Source organism: Aspergillus eucalypticola, assembly GCF_003184535.1.
Source record: "Aspergillus eucalypticola CBS 122712 chromosome Unknown BO83scaffold_32, whole genome shotgun sequence".
Lineage (NCBI taxonomy): Eukaryota > Fungi > Ascomycota > Eurotiomycetes > Eurotiales > Aspergillaceae > Aspergillus > Aspergillus eucalypticola.
In genome coordinates, this window is record NW_020290306.1 from 425091 (window position 1) to 446253 (window position 21163).

The 21163-nt window shown below is 48.7% G+C and overlaps 9 protein-coding genes across 9 annotated transcripts; 5 read left to right on the forward strand and 4 right to left on the reverse strand.

The window, feature by feature from the left end:
* Nucleotides 1-162: 162 nt before the first annotated feature.
* BO83DRAFT_440999 (uncharacterized protein) lies at nt 163-1820 on the reverse strand (the record flags this gene model as incomplete). Its single annotated transcript, XM_025536303.1, has 4 exons — nt 163-553; nt 609-1477; nt 1531-1593; nt 1645-1820. 4 exons carry the CDS (start codon nt 1818-1820, stop codon nt 378-380), a joined length of 1284 nt encoding a protein of 427 aa, XP_025383774.1. The 3' UTR covers nt 163-377.
* A 567-nt stretch (nt 1821-2387) lies between these two features.
* BO83DRAFT_382189 (nucleoporin FG repeat-containing protein) lies at nt 2388-4425 on the forward strand. Its single transcript, XM_025532174.1, has 3 exons — nt 2388-2584; nt 2739-3170; nt 3225-4425. The coding sequence occupies exons 1-3, from the start codon at nt 2514-2516 to the stop codon at nt 4153-4155; spliced, it is 1434 nt and encodes a 477-aa protein (XP_025383775.1). The 5' UTR covers nt 2388-2513; the 3' UTR covers nt 4156-4425.
* A 1121-nt stretch (nt 4426-5546) lies between these two features.
* BO83DRAFT_392914 (TauD/TfdA dioxygenase family protein) lies at nt 5547-6901 on the forward strand (the record flags this gene model as incomplete). Its single annotated transcript, XM_025532960.1, has 4 exons — nt 5547-5996; nt 6054-6173; nt 6228-6668; nt 6722-6901. The coding sequence occupies 4 exons, from the start codon at nt 5547-5549 to the stop codon at nt 6899-6901; spliced, it is 1191 nt and encodes a 396-aa protein (XP_025383776.1).
* A 282-nt stretch (nt 6902-7183) lies between these two features.
* On the forward strand, nt 7184-9683 carry BO83DRAFT_346874 (uncharacterized protein). Its single transcript, XM_025528795.1, has 2 exons — nt 7184-7847; nt 7906-9683. The coding sequence occupies exons 1-2, from the start codon at nt 7215-7217 to the stop codon at nt 9568-9570; spliced, it is 2298 nt and encodes a 765-aa protein (XP_025383777.1). The 5' UTR covers nt 7184-7214; the 3' UTR covers nt 9571-9683.
* A 752-nt stretch (nt 9684-10435) lies between these two features.
* Nucleotides 10436-11798, reverse strand: BO83DRAFT_455800 (uncharacterized protein; the record flags this gene model as incomplete). Its single annotated transcript, XM_025537043.1, has 5 exons — nt 11699-11798; nt 11384-11620; nt 11211-11332; nt 10742-11155; nt 10436-10692 (listed from the first exon to the last, which is right to left on the reverse strand). Exons 1-5 carry the CDS (start codon nt 11773-11775, stop codon nt 10436-10438), a joined length of 1107 nt encoding a protein of 368 aa, XP_025383778.1. The 5' UTR covers nt 11776-11798.
* A 174-nt stretch (nt 11799-11972) lies between these two features.
* Nucleotides 11973-13329, reverse strand: BO83DRAFT_441003 (FAM50/XAP5 family protein). The gene is made up of 3 exons (XM_025536304.1): nt 13072-13329; nt 12442-13012; nt 11973-12393 (listed from the first exon to the last, which is right to left on the reverse strand). The coding sequence occupies exons 1-3, from the start codon at nt 13302-13304 to the stop codon at nt 12079-12081; spliced, it is 1119 nt and encodes a 372-aa protein (XP_025383779.1). The 5' UTR covers nt 13305-13329; the 3' UTR covers nt 11973-12078.
* A 153-nt stretch (nt 13330-13482) lies between these two features.
* Nucleotides 13483-15088, forward strand: fip1 (cleavage polyadenylation factor subunit FIP1). The gene is made up of 3 exons (XM_025534945.1): nt 13483-13858; nt 13914-13966; nt 14018-15088. The coding sequence occupies exons 1-3, from the start codon at nt 13703-13705 to the stop codon at nt 14781-14783; spliced, it is 975 nt and encodes a 324-aa protein (XP_025383780.1). The 5' UTR covers nt 13483-13702; the 3' UTR covers nt 14784-15088.
* Nucleotides 15089-15312: 224 nt separating this feature from the next.
* Nucleotides 15313-16390, forward strand: BO83DRAFT_382200 (GroES family chaperonin). The gene is made up of 4 exons (XM_025532175.1): nt 15313-15332; nt 15484-15708; nt 15821-15879; nt 15940-16390. The coding sequence occupies exons 1-4, from the start codon at nt 15330-15332 to the stop codon at nt 15962-15964; spliced, it is 312 nt and encodes a 103-aa protein (XP_025383781.1). The 5' UTR covers nt 15313-15329; the 3' UTR covers nt 15965-16390.
* Nucleotides 16391-18520: 2130 nt separating this feature from the next.
* aclA (putative ATP citrate lyase subunit (Acl)) lies at nt 18521-20660 on the reverse strand. The gene is made up of 3 exons (XM_025532176.1): nt 20445-20660; nt 19888-20366; nt 18521-19806 (listed from the first exon to the last, which is right to left on the reverse strand). Exons 2-3 carry the CDS (start codon nt 20326-20328, stop codon nt 18790-18792), a joined length of 1458 nt encoding a protein of 485 aa, XP_025383782.1. The 5' UTR covers nt 20329-20366; nt 20445-20660; the 3' UTR covers nt 18521-18789.
* Between the last annotated feature and the right edge of the window lie 503 nt (nt 20661-21163).

Consider the following 21163-nt stretch of genomic DNA (forward strand, 5'->3'; position numbering starts at 1 on the left):
TGTGGGAAAATCCAATTTTCAAAAAAGATCTCTGGGCTATCTTAGTCTCTGGCACCAGTAACCCAAAGTGCCTTGGTCACCTATTCTTTTCCAGAGTGACCTTTCGAGTATGTCCTCGGCCGGCACAGATGCAAGCACTTAATAGCCGCATGGCCTATTATTCGCTGCTGCTGCTGCTGCTGCAGGAACCCGGCCTAGAGACAGTAGCCCCCGATCGCTTCATGCACCCATATATCGCGTCCTTGATATTTAAGATCCCCAGCACAGGGCTTTGCAGCGTTGACGGGTAAGGGATGCGTCAGTCATCTGGAGGAATTCAAACCTTCGGGGTGCGCAGAGACAACATGAACCACTGCATGACCTCCGACAAGGCCTTTTCAGTCGTCATTGCTGTTCGCGTTTAGAAATGGCATATACCACACCTTCAAGCTGTTGTCAATATTAGGTACAGGTGGTGGGCTGGTATTGTCGATGTCTTTCTCGAAGTGCCGTTGACCTGAGGTTGTAGCTACTATATTGCCCATTGGATGCAGTACAGTACTACTAACAGTATCTATAGTTTTATATTAGCTTGGATATCCTTGTCTTTCATCGGAAAGCATACTTACCGTTATGAACCTTCCATTCCCACTTGGGATCCTGAGCACCACTAACATGTGTAGGGTTCTGCCACACCCTCATGCATCCATCGGTTCCGCCAGCCCAGATCTCATGAGAGCCGTTATCTCCACTGGGAACTATATCGATTTTCAGCCGTTGATTTGTGAAAGCCTTGCGACCTTGCAGCCATCCAAGCAATTGTCCTGTGACTCGGATATCATATACCAAGACACCATCACTTTTCCGTTCAGCAACGTAGAGGTACCTTCCGCAGGGGCTCCACAGCAGTTGAGTGATTCCACGGCCGCCAATATGACGGTGCGCTTCTGTTTTTGATATGCTGAATGTCCCTAAGGACTCCCCTGTTCCATGTGCGCCATAAAGCCCAACATGTCTGGTGAAGGTTCCAGCCGCTAAAATACCAGCCCCGGTGGGATCCAAGGCCATGGCAGAGATGATTCCTTTCATTCCCACGCCCCCACCCACCAGCTGCTTTCGTTTGCTTGGTATTGTGGGCATGGAAGTAACAGGGCCATCGTTGCCGGGTCGAGAGACATCGAAGAGGCAAATTAGGCTGTCAGAGCCAGTGAGAAATTGGCTCCCTCCCAACGCAGATGGATAAATGATTGAATGGGGTGTTATGAAGGCTTCTGTCATTGGGTTTACCAAAGAATAGGTCGCCACTGAGGTTGGAGCAAGAGCAGATGTCAACCTGATTGGATGGTCTCGAACAGATGAGAGAAATAATGTAGTCGACGGGTCTTGAAGAGAGAAGAAAGGGTACATGGCAGTCGCATAGGTCGGTTCTGCTGACGGCAAGACTGAGTATGGCGATATGCCGCTGGGATAGGTCGTTTTCTCTAGCAGATCGGGTGGTCTGTAGAGGTTTGGTCAGGCTATGTTAACAATAGCTGAGTGGGATTTACTGACAAGATCCAAGTTCTGATATGATGATCGGAGGAATCCGTCAATAAAGTGGTTCCATCCGCCGACCTGAATTCCAAGATCAGCCAAGCCCTGATAGTGTGATATTTAGAGACTTACCATTCTGCGCCCTTGAAATATTGTGTATTAGGGTTTTGACTGAGACTGCGGTCCTCCTTTGGCTGTAAGGAGGTGGAGCCTTGAGATTCCAGAGAACGGCTGCCAAACCCTGAACTATGCTCGCCGCCACTAGAAAGGGTAGAAGCGACACATATGGGCTCTTGTTCTTCGACCATTCTGGGGGCTGAGGCTTCTTATATAGTAGCAAGTTGCAACAATAAACAAAAACTGGAATGGCTGGAGGCGTTGTGAAGCAGTGGTTGGAGCAAAGGACTGACATTCGCTGCCCTTTGTTCTCAATGCCAAATGCCTTGGGTTTCAAGTATATTGTAGCATGAGGCACAGTCAATTTGCTATTGTGAGATAGAGCCAATGAGGCGACAATTGAAGAAAACCAAGTGACGAGGTTATCACGTCTACATATGTGAATTAGCTTCTACAGTGCCTGCAAATGGGAATCAAAAGGAATAGCAACCTGCAATGAAGTGTAGAATGATGTGACTGTGGCGCTGATAAATGTTCTCTTAGCTTCTTCATCAATGAGCTATATCTGAAAAGCCGTAACTGATAATCGATCTGAAGTGCTTTCTTCAAATGATTGGTGGTGGTTATACTGCGTTTAGTTAGTTGGTCCTTATCGATAACGCTGAATAATCTCGGACCGGCAAATCTTTCCCCATCCAACACTAGCCGGGGAGGATCGTCTTGATTGTTGTTTTCCGACGTCGCAACTCGATCCAGCTCCTGTGGACATTGTGCTGGCACAAGACCCTCTTGACGGGCGCAACAAAGGTTCTTGTCGCGGTAACACTATTAAACTCACTCGACACCTGAGCCCTCGTTTTTATCTCCCGTCTAAACCGTCCATCATGTTCGGTACAAAGCCTGCCGGCACATCAACCGGCCTGTCCATCAACACTGGTTCTGCCAATTCTCTATTGTAAGGCTTTTCTTGTTGCATCTGTTAGTGGCCTCATGGTGTCACCTTGGTCCACGCCTGTAGGAGGTGCTCAAACCGCAATTGCTTCGTCGCATCCCTCTGAATTACTGGCCTTCATTGAAGCCTCAAAAAGCTAACAATATTGCCTTATCAGTGGCTCTGGGACAAATACGCAGACTAGCACTACAACAACACCGGCGACTACTACTACCTCCGGTGGGTTATTCGGTAATCTTGGGAATACTGCCACACAGTCAAAGCCAGCCGGTGGCCTATTCGGAAACGCAGGAGGCGCGACACAGCAATCTCAGCCTGCCGGGTCGAGTCTGTTTCCGGGGTTAGGCGGCCAGCAGTCGAATACTACTTCAACTGGCGGGGGTCTGTTTGGAAACTCTACTGCCACAACTTCGCAACCACAGACAGGTGGTCTTTTCTCAGGAGCCACCACCACGACCAACAACACACAGAGCGGGAATACTGGTGGGGGCCTATTCGGCAATCTGGGCGGTAACACCGCAAACCAGACGCAATCAAAGCCACTTTTTGGTGGACTTGGGGGTTCTACGACTACCGGGGGGGGCCTATTGTAAGTGAATTTACTGCTCACAATATCAATCGTGGCTCATGCCAACTATCACAGTGGCGGCGCCAACCAAACCAACGCGCAGCAGCAGCAGCAATCACAGAAGCCTACTCTGTCTTTGTTCGGAAATCAGAATACCACAACACAGCCAACGACACAACCCACGGCCGCGGCCGGGACAACGGTCATCCCTGGGGTCAAGGTCGATATCAGCAACATTCTTCCTACAACGAAATACGAGAGCTGCGCAGATGAGATCAAATCGGAGTTGGAAAAGTTTGATAACTTTGTCCTCAACCAGATCAAGATATGCAACGAGGTTGCGAACATGATACCCACTATCGCCGGCCAGGGAGAGACGATTCCACATGACGTTGAATTTGTCCAAGGAAAACTAGAGACAATGCAGCACGCGCTTGAGAATGACGCAGGTGACATTGATCAGCTTCGTAATCTTGTGTCTCGCGACGCAGCTGAGGCTCAAGTTGCATTCCGAGCGATTGATACCTTGAAGTTGCCACTGCAATATCAATCTACCGGTGGGGCTGGATGGTGGTCTCAGGATCAGAAGATGTCAGATGGACAAGCCTTGAGATCTACGCGCAAGAACACTCTAGCTCTCCCGGACGATGTTGAAAGCGACCCGTCCACTGCCACATCCGTGAACGGAGTACCCGTCAACTTGGTTGACTACTTCTCTCAGCGCTCTGACGAGATGGGAGAGGTCTTGGAACGCTACACACGGAACTTGAAAGAGATTGAAGACCACCTTCACGGAGTTGAGGCGACTTTGGAACGACAGATCCATGACTTTGTGACATCTCGTAGTCGAGATGGAGCAGCCGCTGGAGCCCCGAAGTCCATCGTCAGCGAGCTTGCCACCGTTCTAGGCGATGTTGAGGCTGGCATATTAGGCGTGGCCAGCCGTCTCGGTGGAGTTACCGAGCAAGTGCAAGAGGTGGTTCTGGGCCCGCCCTCTGTTTCATGAATTCCTGGAAGTCTGTGCATAAATATCACATAGTCTTCATGTAGATTACGGATGGACTTAGATTCGATGAAGCAAACCTAATCTCGCTACATGCTACGAAACTTTACAATTTCGGCTCCTTGCCAGGTTATCTGATCCGGCTATCCGCTAGTGACAATGACCGCTCGACTACCCTGCCTATGAACGCGCAGAAAGGCGTCGCTAAACAGGATATAAGGCAACTGGGTCATGGCCACTGAGGATACTTTCATAGGCTCCATAGAAAGCTAGTTCGAATCGCATACTTAAGGCTCCAATGAGTCATATTCCATAATATTACTGAAGCATGGCATGCTTGATGTAAGATCCGAAAAATGAGTTATTTGTACGGAGTGCGTCAATAAGCATCACAGTGACTCATGTCTCAACACTTCGTACTTTGCAGTTACCATCACAGATTATTGATGCGGCTCGCCAGGGGTCGTATTGGAGAAGGCTGTGAGGGTGAAGAATGCCAAGCTGCCTGTTCGGCGCAAGACGCAAGAGGACGGCAGACTGGCGTGATCGCACCTAATCCTTCGGCTAACGTCACACCCCATGCTCCACCGATTCCCAGCTCGACCTTCACCCCAAGGAGGTGACCCTTCAGGCAGGGGAGTCCCATTTATTCCCGCTGAGAAGGTCTTCTTCTTCTGCTGAGATCTTCTAAGCCTATGATAAAGTATTCGTTATGACGGCCCTTAGAATGTGGTACATAAGACGGCCTGGCATACTCCGTCCTACTATCTCAACATGATGTTCCTGTGGGGTGTTTCCCCATACTCACTCTCATCCCCCCCCCCCCCCTCAAATACGGTATATCGATCCGGTTCCATCTAGTGGCATTCTAGAACCCAACATACGTATGTGATTCGCGACAGATCAACTTAGCTCAAGGAAGCGGTGTGACGCCTCCGGGTCTTCCCAGATAAGCGGGAGATCTGACCCGACGCGAAGCGTCACAGAATGTCTCCACAACTGTTGCCTTCGAATGACGCGATCTTCGCTGACACCATCCTCGGACCCGCTATTGTTAGGGGGAAGCCTCCTCCGAAACGCCGTTCTGTGTCCCATGGATACATAGTTGCTTGATCAGCCGCTTGGGTGATATTCTCCAGCGATGGTGCAATTCCCGCCTGTCCCGAATATGGGACAATGCCTGATTGTGTCCGGTTATCTCTTCCCTTGATAATGAAGTGGAGGATGTGGCCTCTTCGTCCTCTATGTGTGCATTTATTCTTATAAAAACCCAAAATCTCATCTTGCATCGAATACCAGTCTCTGTGTCAAACAAGTCCCCATACAAACACTTCTTGTTAGTATCATTTCCACCAGCACATTTGTACATCACGGTCATCTCTGCCGCATAAACCATGGCGCCATCACTCGTGGACCCCGTGGTAACCCACCCAGTCGGCCGCCTTCCCGTAATCAAGAAGGAAGTCACAGATGACAACAAGTTTGGTTACCAGCCAGGCCGAACTGTCGTGGAAAAGCATGACAACTACCAGTACCAAGACCTTCTCCCTACTTTTCCTGATCTTCATTGGCCTCCGTTAGAGGAAACGCCGTATGAGGATAGGGGTATCTACGGAGACGCCAAGTTCCGGAATCTACTCCAAGACGCAACAGACGTCTTCGACTACACCCCCAAGATTGGAACTGAGGTTCATGGAGTGAATCTGGCGAAGCTGAATGACGCACAGAAGGATGACTTGGCCCGTTTGGTAGCTGTTCGTGGTGTGGTTTTCTTCCGAGGACAGGATGACTTGGATATCGATGCCCAGCGTGACCTGGGTAGACATTTCGGGAAGCTGCACAAGGTATGAAGGGTCTATATATTTACTATGTGCATCCTTGCTAATGCCATTGCCTTCCAGCACGCGACCACGTCTGTCCCGAGAAGAGAGGGGTTGGAGGACGTTCACGTCGTCTACACTGGAGACAACTCCACTGACCAGCGAGCAATGTTCACACCCAGCTTCCTTTGGCACTCAGATGTATGGGCTACCCTTACTTGTGATACCGAATGTGGAACTAATGAGATATATTAGGTTACATATGAAGTCCAGCCTCCCTCATACACATCGCTCAAGGTCTTGACCGGCCCGCCACGGGGAGGTGGTGGTGATACGCTCTGGACATCTCAATACGCTGCATATGATGCGCTATCACCTCATATGCAAACATACCTCAAGGGCCTGACTGCTCTACACTCGGCAGATATGCAGGCCTCGGACTCGCATGCTCTTGGTCGACCTGTCCGTAGAGATCCGGTTACCACAGAACATCCTCTCATCCGGACAAACCCTGTCACTGGCTGGAACAGTCTGTTTTTCAATCCTGGCTTCGTCACAAAGATTGTGGGAATCCCCAAGACCGAAAGCGATGCTATCATCAGATACCTCACAGAAGTTATTGCGACAACTCAAGAGATGCACGCGCGGTTCCAGTGGAACAAGAATGATGTCGCGATTTGGGACAATAGAACCACTGTGAGTATCATGTCCTTCGCAGTACACTCAAGCTTTCGGCTAATAGTTGCTAGAACCACTCTGCTTCTTATGGATTCGCTCCTCACCGTCGCCATGCTGTGCGCGTCTGCTGCCACGCAGAGCGCCCCGTCTTGGATCCGGCAGGAAAATCGCAAGAAGAGGAATTCATCGCTCTTTACAACCTGCCGCCTGTTAACAAGGATGGTTCCCGCCAGTCTAATTACAATGACTAATCTACCAAAACTCTGGCAAATTATTTGGAATATTCTGGATGCTTAGCGTGATTCAAAGGTTTTGCGGGAATATGAGAGCTGGCTCTCAGTACTTTCGGGCTGATAATTAATAAACAGCGATACATTACGGAGTTTCAGAAATTAGGCGTACATAATTTCGGGCTAATACTAGTCAAGTCTTCCCACCTCGGTTTAATCTAGAAGCGTCTACATAAGCCACGTGCTTCTCTTTGTCACATCCTTAGTACCAAATTACTTCTAGCAAGGCCTTCACAAGTTTGTCGCGAACAATACGACCAGTATATACATATCAATGGCAAACACAAACGAAGTGTCTTTACTCCAATATGCCCGCTTCCATGGCATAGCTACTGAGCACACAGATATTGACCTTCTTCAGCATATCGACGATATTTGCGATATCCCTCCCGATTTTCTCCATCCGCTTGGTGACACTTTCTCTGTTATTGAGCAGACTATCGCATCCAGCCAGCAGGTTATCGAGCAGAACCTACATTCTGGAAAGCTCGATATTAGAAAAGAAAGCGTTCAGTTCCTATCGTCAGTGCTTCGCGACATTAAACGAGACAATATCGACGACCGCTGGGATGAAGTCCTTCCGTTGTGGGATCGGTATGATGATCTGAAGCTAGAACCACCTCTCTTCAGCTCTGACAATGATACAAATTTGGTACTACCAGCTGAGCCGCTTCGATACTCTCGAGAAGAGAATCTCCTCTGTTCACATGAGGGGCTTGCTAGCGACTACGATAGCAATTTCTTGAGCCCTTTGATACATGAGGCAGATATAATTGAGAAAAGAGTTGGCAATGAGAAGCTGGATTGTTCTAAGGACGCATTGCTTCTTATTCAAGGTGTACGGCAGGCTGGGAATCGTCCTCTGGACTTGGATGATTTGCTGTGTCCCCTTGTAGACGTGGCTGAGGTATGTTTTTGGGGTGATCTAGCGCTTCCCTCATTCTTCTCGCTGAAATTGAAGACAGGAAGATCGGTTCCATCCTCAGTCCCCGCCCCTTTTGCCTCTGGATGACGACTGCTTTTCTTGCGACAGCCCGCCACTAAGCTCAAGTTACCACCTCCTATTGGGTCCCGTTCGCCATGATTCAGCTGAGGTACCCACCGACATCGATACCGTGCACTATGAAGGCTGCTCCAGAACCGAGAATGTCCCAGGGAGTACGATTTCAATACTAGAGAGTGAATTCGAGGACCAGGTCTTCGAAGGAATAGACAGGCAACTGTCGCATGATCCATCTCTAAGTCGGTCGTCCCCCAACGAGCGAGGTCCACCTGATGGAATGTCCCCTGCGGATATGGACATAACCAATGAAAAAGGGTTCGCATCCGATTTTGAGCAAGTCATCATGGCTGTGACAATACCCAGGAGCCCGAGCAGCATTACTTCGCGAGTGACCTACACTGAGATTACGGATAACATTGCAACATCTGACTTGTTTCCTTATAACAACTGTATCGTCCAGGATCTGCCCTCTCGAGCAAGCTACTCCCCAATTCCATCCGCATGTAGCTCGTCTCATCAGGAACCATACGTACAGGAGTTTCCAGACTGTTCGGCAGAGTCAATAATTGAGACTCCAGTACCAGAACTATACCTAATCACTCCAACAATAGAAGATGATCCATCAGTGGCCTCCTGCCTCCCTGAAGCTCTGCCCCAGCTTTATGACAATATTAGCCCAAGCAATCCATCACTGTTGCGGAAACGAAAGTTGGATAACACTAAGGAGGATAACAATAAGACCGACAGTGCGAATCACAAAGCCAAGTCGCCTATTGTGATGGGTAAAACACCTTCAACAAAACACCTGACCACAAGCCTTGGCTCCCTATCACGGTTTATGGAGACTAGAGGGCAGGCTTCCATACCAGAAGAAGCCACTCAGAGCCACTATTTCATTAACAATAAGTCCACAGAGACGACTGGAAAGGAGCACGATGTATCGCTGCGTGCGCAAACATCTGATAACCACCCAATTGACACCCCAGCTCGCAGACAATCTGAGATTGTCTCCTTCAATCATTCGCCCATCCCATGTTGTTTGCCTCAGGAAAACGGACCCATAATTCTCTCCCTGTCAACATCTCTTCTCAGAACCCACCTACGCATAGTCCAGTGCATTGAAAGAATGAATCCAGCCACGTCAATCATCTACAGGGAATATGGTGCAGAAAGCTGGAAATTGGCATCTGGAAGTTATATTCAATCCAGAAACACCGTTCCATCAAATTACAACGACGAAGCTGATATAATAATTCCGCCCAGCACTGCTATAGTCTTGACAACTTCCCAAGCAACAACACAGCTATTCCTCCCAGGTCATAAATCAACAATAGTTGGAGACATTCCCAGCGTCAACTCTCCTCTACGAGAACGCGTATTGGGTCTTGCGAGAAAGTACGAAAACATATATGTTCTTATTTCTCATTGCAGTGGCACAACATCAAACTTTCCATATAATGGGTTCACCATCGATAAGATCATGCTCTCATCTCTAATCGGCTTTACTGCTTTTTGTAGCTCTATGTCTAACCTGAATGTCTACCCTGTTGTGCTACCTTCTTCCCCGGATACCATTGCAGGCTGGATCCTTGCGCTTGCTGGTAAATCCGTGAATTCGCACGACTGATTCCTTTGGACGTGTACTTTGTTTTCTTTATCTATTATTATTATCTTTGTTTTTCTTTCTTTTCTTTCTCGTTTAATCTTTCCCCTTTCTCTCTTCCCTTTGTAATATCGTAGCCAGTGCACAATTCAATCTGAGCTGTAGTCAGAAGTTCCCGTCTTTTCATTCTACTTCACCAAAACAAAGAAAAGAAGGGGAAGAAAATAAAATAAAATGAAATGAAATGAAATGAAATGAAATGAAATGAAATGAAATGAAATGAAATGAAATAAAGGCTCCAGTGTTTGAATATATATAATTACTTTTTACCTAGTTCTTATTCACCTGCCTTTGTCTCATTTAGTCAATTACTGTTAACCAATACATTACGCGCTTCATCACGTCTCTTCGGTATGGCTGTCAAGCAATCATATTCGATAGCATAGGCGTAGTTTAAAAGTGCTGCCTAAAGCAAGGGCATTCTAACAGAAGTAGTAGCTGACAAGCAGTATGTTGGTAGCTATTTGAGTTGCTATTATATTGGAGATATGTAATGAATGGCGCTGTATCTGATATTGCACTTGTTCTGACTAGATTAAAAAAAAATTGTCTCTCGAATGCTACTGATGGGCAGATGTCAAGTTCAGTAGTCCTAAGCATAAAGCGGTGTGCTCGTAGAAGCACTCTTGTATTGATGGAGTGCCATTATAACCATTCGGGGGTCGTCAAGGTCTGCCTCATCTCAGTACTATAATACATTCTATTTGCGGCGAATATGGTACTATAGGTATAGTAGTAGCCACAACCGGCCGATTTGGCATTTTCTTGAGTATCGCATCAATTCCACATTCTCCTTTTTCTCTCAGTTTGTAAAGACTATCTACTATGGCTATATGATCGTACTGTCAAAGAAAGAGCCCAGTTCAGGACGTTCTGTGGGGCTGCGTCTCTGGCTAGGAAGTTGCATGCCGACGTCCGTTCTTCTCATTGTACCTCGTGTGTCTAGGAGAGCATGATCTGGGCCAGCCTCAGCTTGGAAACGCTCCAGCATTATACTGTCGTGAGGAAGCTGTGTTCTTCCCGTTGAAGGACGTGAAGGACCCACGAGACGTGTCCGATGTTGCGGTGTTGCGGCAGGCTGATTATCTATACAGTGTCAGTAGTTGCATTGTAAGCTTGTAGTCCGAATGTATACGTTTGCTCCGAGTGTCTATCGGACGACTAGGCGGTGGCATTGCAGCGACATCAGTCCTCTCTTTGCGACCTTTTGAACTTCCAGTCCCGCTCCGTTGATGACGATGCAGTTGTTCCACGCCTTCCTGGTTGACGGGATATACGTTGGATTGCCTAGACGACGGGGTTTGTGGGGGTCTCGATGTCTCTGCGTGTCTGGATACAAGCTCAGATAGATTGTTTCGAGAGGCTGTTAGCGAATCCAGCGCTTGGGATACAGTATCTGTTGCAGCGGTCTGCATTTGGGATCGCATCGCTCGGGATTTGAGTATGTTGTATAAGTTTGTCATTTGTGTGAATTTATTGCACTTCTCTCGATACATGTCGACTAGCTCCTGGTTCTTCTTACGAAGTTGGTCCTGTGCTGTCTGCATTTCTGCTTGGTTGTCAGATGGTTTCATTGAGTACTCCCGCGTTGAAGACAGGCTGACCTGATATTCTCGCTTGTAGGGCCGATATTTCCGAGTTTGCGTTGTGTATGACCTTGTCCATTTGTGTATTCAGATTGGTGTACTTCTCTGTCAGTGTCTTTGCAAGGTACTCCTGGTAGAAGCTGTAGCTTCTTAGTGGACATCCAGGTCATTCACGATATCAATTAACGCACATTTCCTGTGTAGTCTGGTATGTCCAAAAGAGCAACGCCCGTCCCGCGCATTCCATAATTGTATTCGGATCAAGTCCGCTTAGAACACTGGTCTTGTAGTCTTCCGTTGGTTTGAGGGCCGTTGCTACCGCGTCATCGGGGTTCACGAGGACAGTCTGACAAGCTGGACATGTTCGCTCATTGGCAGTGGGGTGCGATAGACCAAGGCTTCCTGCACAGTGGAGACAGAAGATGTGTCTCGGTTCCTCAGCATTTTTTCTTGAGTTTGACAGTCGTAGAAGGGAAATTCGAGATGCAGCGAATGAAGGTACTTACGAACAGGTGGTGACGACTGCCCTCTCCTTCAGTTGTTCTCGACACTTCAGAGAGTTGCAGCGAAGGTAGAAATCCATGCTCGATATCAATTACATTCGGTGAAGAATACCAGCAGAGTTGGTCAGATAGATGTTCAGGGGTGGATGGATGTTGAGCTAAGATGCATTACACATAGAACCAAGGCTCAATATGGAAATTGCCGCGGTATCACCCCAGTCGCTTCGACACAGATTACTAGATCAGGCAGACAGTACGACTAAGCTACTGTGATATACGAGCAAGTTATGGTTTTATTGGGTATCTCAGGGAATATACAACATCTATGGTCTCAACGCTCTTATTTATATCAGCCACGCCATAACCTTCAAGCCAAATGTGCATTAGAAAAAGAACGTATTTCCAGAAGCATCACGCCTTGTCGTCCGCATCTTCTCCTCAAACTCAGGCCCTGGTTCATATTCTCGCCAGAGACTGGCCGGAAAGATGTGTTTGTTCCGCTCATACCACCGTCTATCAACCACCTTGGTTAAAGATGGATCTTTATCAGCGCCCTCTAGTTGGCTGCTTTCCGGGCGCGATAAAGGATCGTCTGTCGAAGGTGCCGGGGGTGGTTTGTTGGAATAATCGAACAACAGACCACCCGCTTTGGTGAAGTCGGGTACGCTGTTGGCGATGAAATAATAGAGTTCGTAATGCTGTGCCAGTCAGCGTATGCAACCGTATGAATAAGTTGGAATACATACATGGGGAACGATGATTTCTCCTTTGACCAACATGAGGTCATCAACACTAACTCGAGCCCATTCGCGGCGATTATCTTTGCGAGCCTTGGATGCTCCGCTGTTACCACCAACACCCAATTCTGCTCCAACCTTTCGGCATCGGTCCAAGAACAACCAAACAGGGTCACCTTTCTTGACCCTGACAGTTCCCGCTGGGATGTTGGTCCCATCGAAGAATATAAAGGGGATCAATATCTCGGTATTCTTCACAGCTTCCTGCATGGCAAGGAATTCCTTGCGGAGCGCATCCCGTGCCTCTGCCTCTGCCTTCAAGGCGGCTTTCGTCATTGCTTTGGGAGGAGGCGGGGCATTTGGGTTTGGTGTTATACGGCGTGATGACGGCGCAGAGCTATCGTCAACAGGAGTTCTGGAAGCAGAACGCGGGACACTCGAGTCCCGCGGCGTTGCGACTGCATCGGCGGTGCTATCGTTCTCTTCCTCCTCATCGTCATCGCCGAATGAAAGCTTGCTCTTGGCGATAGGCTTCTTTTTCTTCTTCTTCGGCGGGCCCTCGCTTCGTGGCGTCGAGTTACTATACGCTTTGCGATCAGTTACAAGCCGGGATTTTTCTGAAGATGCGATTTGACTCACCCGTCAGTCACTTCACCGGTAGATGGAGTCGCACTTCTGGAAGTGAATCTCCCTAGGGATTTGTCATGAGCTTCGCGTTCTTTTTGCTCTAAGACCTCGGCGCGACGTTTGCGAAAGTCGGAAAGGTGTACGAGACCAACTGTCTGCGACTTGAGCAGATCTTCTGCAGACGCAGTCTGGCTGGTAAACGAGCGTGGAGTCGAGCTATGGCTCGGCTGTTCGGATTGTGACATTTTAATAACGAATATGTTGGGAGAGTATCGAGGAATAGACGATAAGATTGGCGATAAATCTCACATGAATGCGACTGACGTACTGGCACGTGATGTCCAAGATTGCCGGATTGGGAACAACCACAACTTGTCTGCGCCTTCAGAAAAGAAGTATTGTCGTCAATTGTTGTTTTTTGTGCTACGTTCTTGCTCTACTTCTTTTAGCAGAAGGAACTCTGCAAGTCAATAAGCTGATCATTATTTTAAATTCGCGACTTCAGTATCCCAGCCAACCAGCAGCACAAGAGCAAACAAATCAAAGCCGACGACCTGCGAATCTCCACAGGATCGCCGCCGACAGAAACGCATCCCGTCACATCTCCTACCTCTCTACATTTACGCGGTCGCTGATACCAAACATGATGATGGAAGACGAAGACGATGATTTCTACGATCCCGCCGATGCGGTGCCTGTAACTCAGCATCAAAATGGATCCCAACATCCCCCCGCAGATTCAGGACCCCAGGACTCCAATGATGCGGAAGAGGAGGAGATAGAGGTAGAAGAAGATGAGGTATGCGCATGGCGACAACTAAATTATCCTATTACTGTCTCTTACTTTCGCGTAGGATGACTTCAATATTATCACCGAAGCACCTGCAGATGCACCCCCTCCAGAAGTGTAAGTCCACTACCTCTGTTCAAGCACTGTAACTTGTTAACCATTGAATAGCCCACATCCTCGTCACGCCAGCCTCCGCGCGGAGTCTCAAAGACCTTCCTCTTCTGCAGATGTTTCTACGATATCAAAATCAATAACGCCCACCGTTACCCCTAAACTTGAGTCCGTTACCCCTGTGCCTGCTGCTGCAAGGCCTGCGGTCCCTCAGAAACCCGGTTCCGCCTACCCTCCAGTCCATGCGTCGAACATCGATGTCCACGCGAACCCTGTCCATCCGGCGACCGGTAAACCGATCATGTTAACAGACATGGACACCGACTTCCCAGAGGACGACAAGCCTTGGAGGCGGCCAGGCTCCGACATTACAGATTATTTCAATTACGGGTTTGACGAGTTCACGTGGGCCAGCTATGTGTTGAAGCAACAGGAGCTACGCAAGGAAATTGGAGATCAGAAGAAACAATTGGATGATATGCAGGCTTTCTTAAACATGGGGCTCCCACCGATGCCCGGTGGTCCTCCGGGACCTGGAGGGCCTCCAGGAAGCGCACCACCTCCTATGCCCGGCATGCCTGGAATGCCGGATATGTCACAAGAGATGATGCAAGGCATGCTGACGAGCATGATGTCGCAAGGTCTGGACCCCTCATCCATGGATCCTATGGCATTTATGCAGCATGCGCAGGCCATGATGGGTGGGCAACCCGGCGCAGGCGGCGGACAACAAGGTCAACCCGGATTTGGTGGGCAAGGTGGTGGCCAGGCTCAGATGGGATACGGAGGCGGCTTTGGTCGGGGTCGCGGGAGAAGATGGTAAAGCTAGGTATATCTGAAGCTGCGACCTTGTTATAATGACGCATACCTTGTCGAAAGCTCAGAATTGGCGATACGAGCAGAGTACCAGAAAAGTAGTAAACCTATTCATAAATGAATTACTCCCGAAGGCTAAGCTTCTTGTGCGGATCTGGGGTCGGGTTGCTCGGGGAAAGGGAGCTACTAATCGAGTGCAGTGTATTGTTGCTCATCATCAGACGCCAGGACCGAGTACACTCAATCATGTAAAAGAATCAATATTTATCTGTAATAGTCAAGCGAGTTAAGCACATTGGAAAGGAGCACGCTGTGATCAGAATGAAAGCGAAGAAGAGCGTAGAAGTGGTGATACCCTCGGCAGAGAGGATGGAAGCTGTCGGTCTTGGCATTCTGGAAATTTCTCGCGAGTCCAGATCAGATCTTCTTTCCCCGGCCGCTTCCTCTTCTTCTTTTGCTCTCCACGTCCCCAACTTGCTTCCATTACCTCTCGCTCCCGCTTGAATCTACGCTGTTCCTCGTGCCCGGCACTTCTATACACACTCTTATCACAATGGTATGTTATTGCAATTGATACCGGATGCTGTAGAGCTCCGAATGAACTTTTTTCACCCATCAACGTCCATCCCCTTCCGACGGGGATTGCCATCCCTAATCGCCAATCAACCTATCTCTGGCCATTACTAATGTGTTGATTGCTTGATTAGTCTTTCCTCCGCAACGTCAAGAGCCTTGCTCCCCTCCTCGACCGCGTCCTGGTCCAGCGTGTCAAGCCCGAGGCCAAGACCGCCTCCGGTATCTTCCTCCCCGAGAGCAGCGTCAAGGAGCAGAACGAGGCCAAGGTCCTCGCTGTTGGCCCCGGTGTCTTCGACAAGAACGGCCAGCGCCTCCCCATGAGCGTTGCTCCCGGTGACCGTGTCCTGATCCCTCAGGTATGTCGACCGTCCGATCCGTGGCCATCCGATGCGAGAAGCGAAGCATTGGTCCATCGCGCAGATTGATGTGCTATTGATCAACGCATATACTGACGAGTTTTTGATATAGTTCGGTGGCAGCGCCGTCAAGGTCGGTGAGGACGAGTACACTCTTTTCCGCGACCATGAGTATGCACATCCTTGCCACTATGCTCTGAATAAACATTGTATACTGACGAATGCTACCAGGATCCTTGCCAAGATCCAAGAGTAAATTGGACGAGTGAAATGATATTCAGCTCCGTTGTCTTTCTGTTCACGGGTTAAGGCCGAATCACTTGTACTATACCTCCTACGCAAAATCATGAGCTTCAACCATCCAACTCCGGGAATACTCATAATCAAAAAAAAAAGAACCACCGAAGAGGTATCAGGAGGGACTTGTCGTCCCTCCTAATCATCTTGGGCTAACGTCTTGTCTGGCATTTATTATCGAAAGCGTGAAATGACTGTTTACATACCACACGATGTACTTTTAAATATAGCAATCATCCTGTCCTACATTGTCTGGCGCGATGAGGGCAAGTAATCAGATATGATAATCTCCTCTCTGCTATTTTTTTCATATTGAGTATGACAAACTTCTGGGGTAGAATCATCTGCACCTTACCGTTCCGTCCAACAAGACCGATAATGTGACAAGAATAGACCTTCCAGTATTGTCAAGTCAGAGGGCAGCGGTACAACTACCTTTATTACTTCGTAAACTAAATGTTTATTCTATCTTTATCTCAAAACAGGCGGTATTCTAAACTCGTAGCCAGCTGAATAGGCGTATCAGACTGCATCGACCCGTCGTCTTGACCCCCATGCAAAAGAGACGCGTAGGTAACCCCGGGAATATTACCTTCATTCTGCATCTGAAACATATCAAATCGGCAATTGTCAGCAAGGGTAATGACATATGGGTGAATCAGATGTAGTAGAACCAGGCAGTATAACCATCATCACCATCACCAACACCTTTATCAGCGACATCACTACAATGTAGTTAGACAAATTGTGTCCGACTCAGAACCCTGCATCGTTCTAGCAGAACAATGATGGGGTGGTGAAGATCAATCAGCAAAGATGCTGAATAGTTAACTGACTACGGAGGTAGTAGTAGGTATGGTACTAGGTACCACAGTAACTGGTGACTAGAAATGCTCGCTCAAGCTTGATGGATTGTCGAGGAGTTAATTACTCTCCTGCTCTTCATGATCAAAATGAGTTGGGACTTATGTCACTCAGCACAAGAGCTATTGAAGGGTCAACGTTCGGAGATGTTGTATATTTGTCTTGATAAGATCGGTATAGTGTGGTAGTATTCTGCATAACCCGTACGGATTCTGCTCATGGGTCATTTTAAGGTAGTAGTAGTGGCTCTATATACATCTCTTCTATCACTTGGACAATTGACTACTCATCGTGTACTAGTTTCGAGAAATGTTCGTCACCTCGTGAGGTTTGATACTCTGGCTTGGTGGATGATGTCTGGTAGCGATATATATAGACTGACAAGCAAAGTGCGGATTCATATTATATACTTTCCCGCGTACACCGACTCGAGCAGCCAAAACGCGACAATACCTTAGACGCGAAACACCACATCACACGCCTAAGAAGCCTAAAAATGCATCAACTACTTCATTACTAACCATATCCTAAAGCACAGCACACACCTAAAAACAGATCCTTAATCCTGATCCATAACATGACAAAGGTGAGTATATACTATCAACATGACATATCTACTACCTCGGTAGCAAAGAGTAACTTGAGTAGTAAAACAACCAAACCCAACCACCCACTCAAAATCAGCACACACAAACTTAACAGAACACAAAAGAAAAGAAACTGATAAGATCCAATCTAATCAACCCAACAACCAGCTCCATACAAATTAATAATTAAAACCCATCCTCGGCCCCTCAGGGGCCCTCAAAGCCCCAAAAGGAAGTATGTAAATTCTCCATCACGCAAAGGCAAGGCCCAGCCCGTTCTAATCGATGCCATCTCATAGGCTGTAAGCTTATCCGTCCACCACCACCACCACCTGGTACCCATTCCATCATACTAAGTAAGTACTACTAAACATCCGTTCCATCCATCCGCGTCCCGTCTCGGACGTACGGAAGCCACACACTACCACCCCCCCCTCCCCTGGCTAAGGAAAATCCTTTTCCAATTAAAGTGTTAGCCACGCGAGAAATCAAGCTCATCTTACCTTATTCTTTTCTTTTACTTACCCTTGCAGCCCTGTGGATCTGGGGTTTTTAGGCCTTCCGTGGGAGAGAGATTAGGTGTGGCACCGGTTTTGTAGTTTATTTGGACTTCCTTTTGTTACGGAGGATTACTTGTATGTATGTATGTTATGTATTGTGTATTCAATATACTTACATACATACATACTACTTACTTACAGATGTAGTTGTAGACTTGGTTCCTTGGTTGGGACCTGCGTGTGCATGAGGTGGATGTGGTGCTGTCCTGTCTGTGTATGCGTGTGTGCCTTATTTGCTGTGCTGGTTGGTTTTAGGGTAGCTTTGTTATTGGTGTTGTTGTGCGGTTGTGATGTGTCATATTGTATATATGCAGTCCACGTGTGAGGTAGGTGGGTAGGGTGGTAGGGTAATTTAATTCCCGTATCCTATGTGCCTATACTGTGGATAATTGAGGGAGGGGTTGTGCATTCTGGGGTTGAAGAGTACGGACGCATATAATTACGAGCGTATTAATGCCTTAATACATGCATACAATCATATGTTAATTGTGGGATACATGGCTCCAATGACAGTCATAGATCATATCGTTCTATTAACGACTATCTTAAGTCTAAACAGCATCAACTCCAGAACGAGTATCCCCTCTTCCACTTGCCCTGCAGTGTAAAGCTGGGCAAACCGTTTGTACCGTCAATAAAAAAAAAAGAAAACAAGCTAACAAGATAGCGTAAACAACCATATCATGCCATGCATTGAGAAGAAATGAAAAGGATTCTCATAGGAAATTAAATTAATTAGAATTCAGTGAAACGTGCCCTGTATTTTCTTTTTTTTACGCGGAACCGAACTCCTTGATGTCGGTCTTCTTGCCGAGGAGGGCAAGAGGCACAATACCACTGACGTGCATTTCAGGGCCGTAGACGTGCATGTTGAGGCCAAGCTCCTCACCAACAGCCTTGATGTTCTTAAGACCCTCCTGGTAGTTGGGACCAGCACGACGAACCCAGATCTGGACCTTGTGCTCGTTCAGGACGGGGGCAACCTCACGCAGAGCGCGGATGACACCCTTGAAGGTGGAGGCAACGTTGGTGAAGTTGGCAATACCACCACCGATGAAGAGGACCTTGCCGTCGGGGTGGATGGGAGAGCGCAGCATCAGGTCGAGGATGGTACGGGCGTAGTTGAAGGTCTGGGTCTCGGTGGGAGCACCGGAGTACTCACCGTAGTTGGCGAGCTCGCTGACGAAGCCAGCAGAGGCAATGGCATCAGCGTACACGACGGAGGCACCACCACCAGCAACGAGGGTCCAGACACGGCCGTTGGCGTTGAGGACGGTAAGCTTGAGGGAAGCACCGGTCTTAGCATCCATCTCGGAGATGAACTTCTCCTCCTTGCTCAGCTCACGACCGAAAGGAGCGGGGAACTCCATCGGGGGACCAGCGTCAATGTTGACCTTGTCGCTGGAGGGAAGGGTGGGCAGACCCAGGTTGGCGGGGCTACGAGCAATGGCCCACTTGGTACCGCACTCGAACTCAGCAGTCTGGTCGAGCTTGGCAGCCAGATCGAGGAAGTGAACATCAGCCGAGGTGGCATCAGCGTTGGGGATGACAACCAGAGGGTTGATCTCGAGGTAGGTGAACTGGCAGTCAACGTAGACGGCGTAGAGGCGGGAGATGAAGTCAACGAGGACGTTGTGGACACCCTTGGGCACCTTGCTCAGGAGAGCAGCAGCAATCTCCTCGTTGGAGGGGTACTTCTCCAGGTTGACGGGGATGAGAAGCTTCTCAGCCTTGGCGTCGACATCACCAACGTCGACACCACCCTCGTGGGTGAAAAGGATCCAGTCACCCTAACATGGTGCATTAGCATTGCTACCCCGCAGCGACGGAGGGCGCCGATCAAACGGCGGAGAATTAAAAAACAAACTTACCTCACGCACGGAGTGGATGTTGATGTAGTACTCAGTCTCCTGGGGGTGAGGAACGAAAGGCTCAACGAGGAACTGACGGAGAACGCCGGTGACCGTCTCAACCTGAACGTCCTTGGCAGCACGGGCCTCAATCCATTCCCTGGCCTCGGCCCAGGTCTTGTTCAGGGCCAGAAGGCCACTCTTTCCACGTCTCTTGATCAATTGGTCGGGCTTGGCCACGAACTTGGAACCGGGAGTCAACAGCCAGGGGTAGCGGACCTCAGCCTGGTCGAGGACATCCTTAACGGCAACATCTTCGGGGAAGTAAAGGGAGGCGAGCTTAGGAGGAGGGTTGTGCGTGGAGGACGGAGGGAGAGGAGTGGGCTTGATGACGGGAGCACGAGTGAGGTGGTAGTTGAGGATGGCCTTGCCATCAGCTTCGAGGATCGACTTGGCGGACATGATGATTGTATAGGTGAAAGAGGAGAGGTATAATTATACTAGAATAGACATGTAAGAAGCTGCAGAGCAATGGGTTTGGAGGTGGGTAGTGAACCCGGAATGGATGAGAGGTATACCTAGAGGAAGATGTATGTAGAGGGAGATAGAGAGAAAGAGGGAGAAAGGAGAAAGGAATTGGGGTCTTAATTTTTTGGAAGGTCTGGAAGAAATCACCAACCAAAAGGAGGGAGCAAGAATAAAATGGAGAGTGGAAGTAAAGAGTAAGAGGGGGAGGATGGGAGGAGGGAGGACGAAGAGGAAAAGAAGAAACAAAGCGGGAAGGAAAAAAAGAACCTAAACGGAGTATTGCAAGAAAAGCGCGCCGATTAGTCGGTGATGATAAGTGACGGCCGGCGAAAGGAGGGTACTAGGAAGGAAAGAGGGAGGGGGGAGGGGGGAGGGGAGGAGAAGTTTCGACGAACAAATTTTTTGGGGTCCGAAGATGGAGTGAGGATTGGGATGGAATGATCAACTGAAGCCACAGTAAAAACCAAAAACCACCCAAAACCGCCTTGATACAGAGGATACAGAGTACGATCAGGGCCGAGCTCGGGCAATACAAGGGGCTTAGCGGGTTGCGATGCTGCAGCCAGCGGACTTTGTTGAGATTCGGTGGAGCCGCCGTAAGAAAAAGCGGGTCGGCCCAAGACCCATCCTGTCAGCCGGGATTGGCGGCGTTGGGATCCTCGGAAGCCATTCTCGTGAGTATTTGACTCGCAGTATCTGCCCTACGCTGTAGCCTCAATACTGAAGCCCCCCCTACCATCACCAGAATGGCTTGCTCTACTCTTGCGTC

Bases quoted from the DNA above. Each gene is read 5' to 3' on its own strand.
- BO83DRAFT_382189 (XM_025532174.1), top strand. From the start codon at position 2,514: ATGTTCGGTACAAAGCCTGCCGGCACATCAACCGGCCTGTCCATCAAC. The intron at 2,585-2,738 runs GTAAGGCTTTTC...TTGCCTTATCAG, and splicing joins GGTTCTGCCAATTCTCTATT to TGGCTCTGGGACAAATACGC. The intron at 3,171-3,224 runs GTAAGTGAATTT...CAACTATCACAG, and splicing joins ACTACCGGGGGGGGCCTATT to TGGCGGCGCCAACCAAACCA.
- BO83DRAFT_346874 (XM_025528795.1), top strand. From the start codon at position 7,215: ATGGCAAACACAAACGAAGTGTCTTTACTCCAATATGCCCGCTTCCAT. The intron at 7,848-7,905 runs GTATGTTTTTGG...AATTGAAGACAG, and splicing joins CCCTTGTAGACGTGGCTGAG to GAAGATCGGTTCCATCCTCA.
- BO83DRAFT_441003 (XM_025536304.1), bottom strand. From the start codon at position 13,304: ATGTCACAATCCGAACAGCCGAGCCATAGCTCGACTCCACGCTCGTTT. The intron at 13,013-13,071 runs GTGAGTCAAATC...CAAAGCGTATAG, and splicing joins ACCGGTGAAGTGACTGACGG to TAACTCGACGCCACGAAGCG. The intron at 12,394-12,441 runs GTATGTATTCCA...TGACTGGCACAG, and splicing joins GAGAAATCATCGTTCCCCAT to CATTACGAACTCTATTATTT.
- fip1 (XM_025534945.1), top strand. From the start codon at position 13,703: ATGATGATGGAAGACGAAGACGATGATTTCTACGATCCCGCCGATGCG. The intron at 13,859-13,913 runs GTATGCGCATGG...ACTTTCGCGTAG, and splicing joins TAGAGGTAGAAGAAGATGAG to GATGACTTCAATATTATCAC. The intron at 13,967-14,017 runs GTAAGTCCACTA...ACCATTGAATAG, and splicing joins GATGCACCCCCTCCAGAAGT to CCCACATCCTCGTCACGCCA.
- BO83DRAFT_382200 (XM_025532175.1), top strand. The intron at 15,709-15,820 runs GTATGTCGACCG...TTTTTGATATAG, and splicing joins ACCGTGTCCTGATCCCTCAG to TTCGGTGGCAGCGCCGTCAA. The intron at 15,880-15,939 runs GTATGCACATCC...GAATGCTACCAG, and splicing joins ACTCTTTTCCGCGACCATGA to GATCCTTGCCAAGATCCAAG.
- aclA (XM_025532176.1), bottom strand. From the start codon at position 20,328: ATGTCCGCCAAGTCGATCCTCGAAGCTGATGGCAAGGCCATCCTCAAC. The intron at 19,807-19,887 runs GTAAGTTTGTTT...GCACCATGTTAG, and splicing joins ACATCCACTCCGTGCGTGAG to GGTGACTGGATCCTTTTCAC.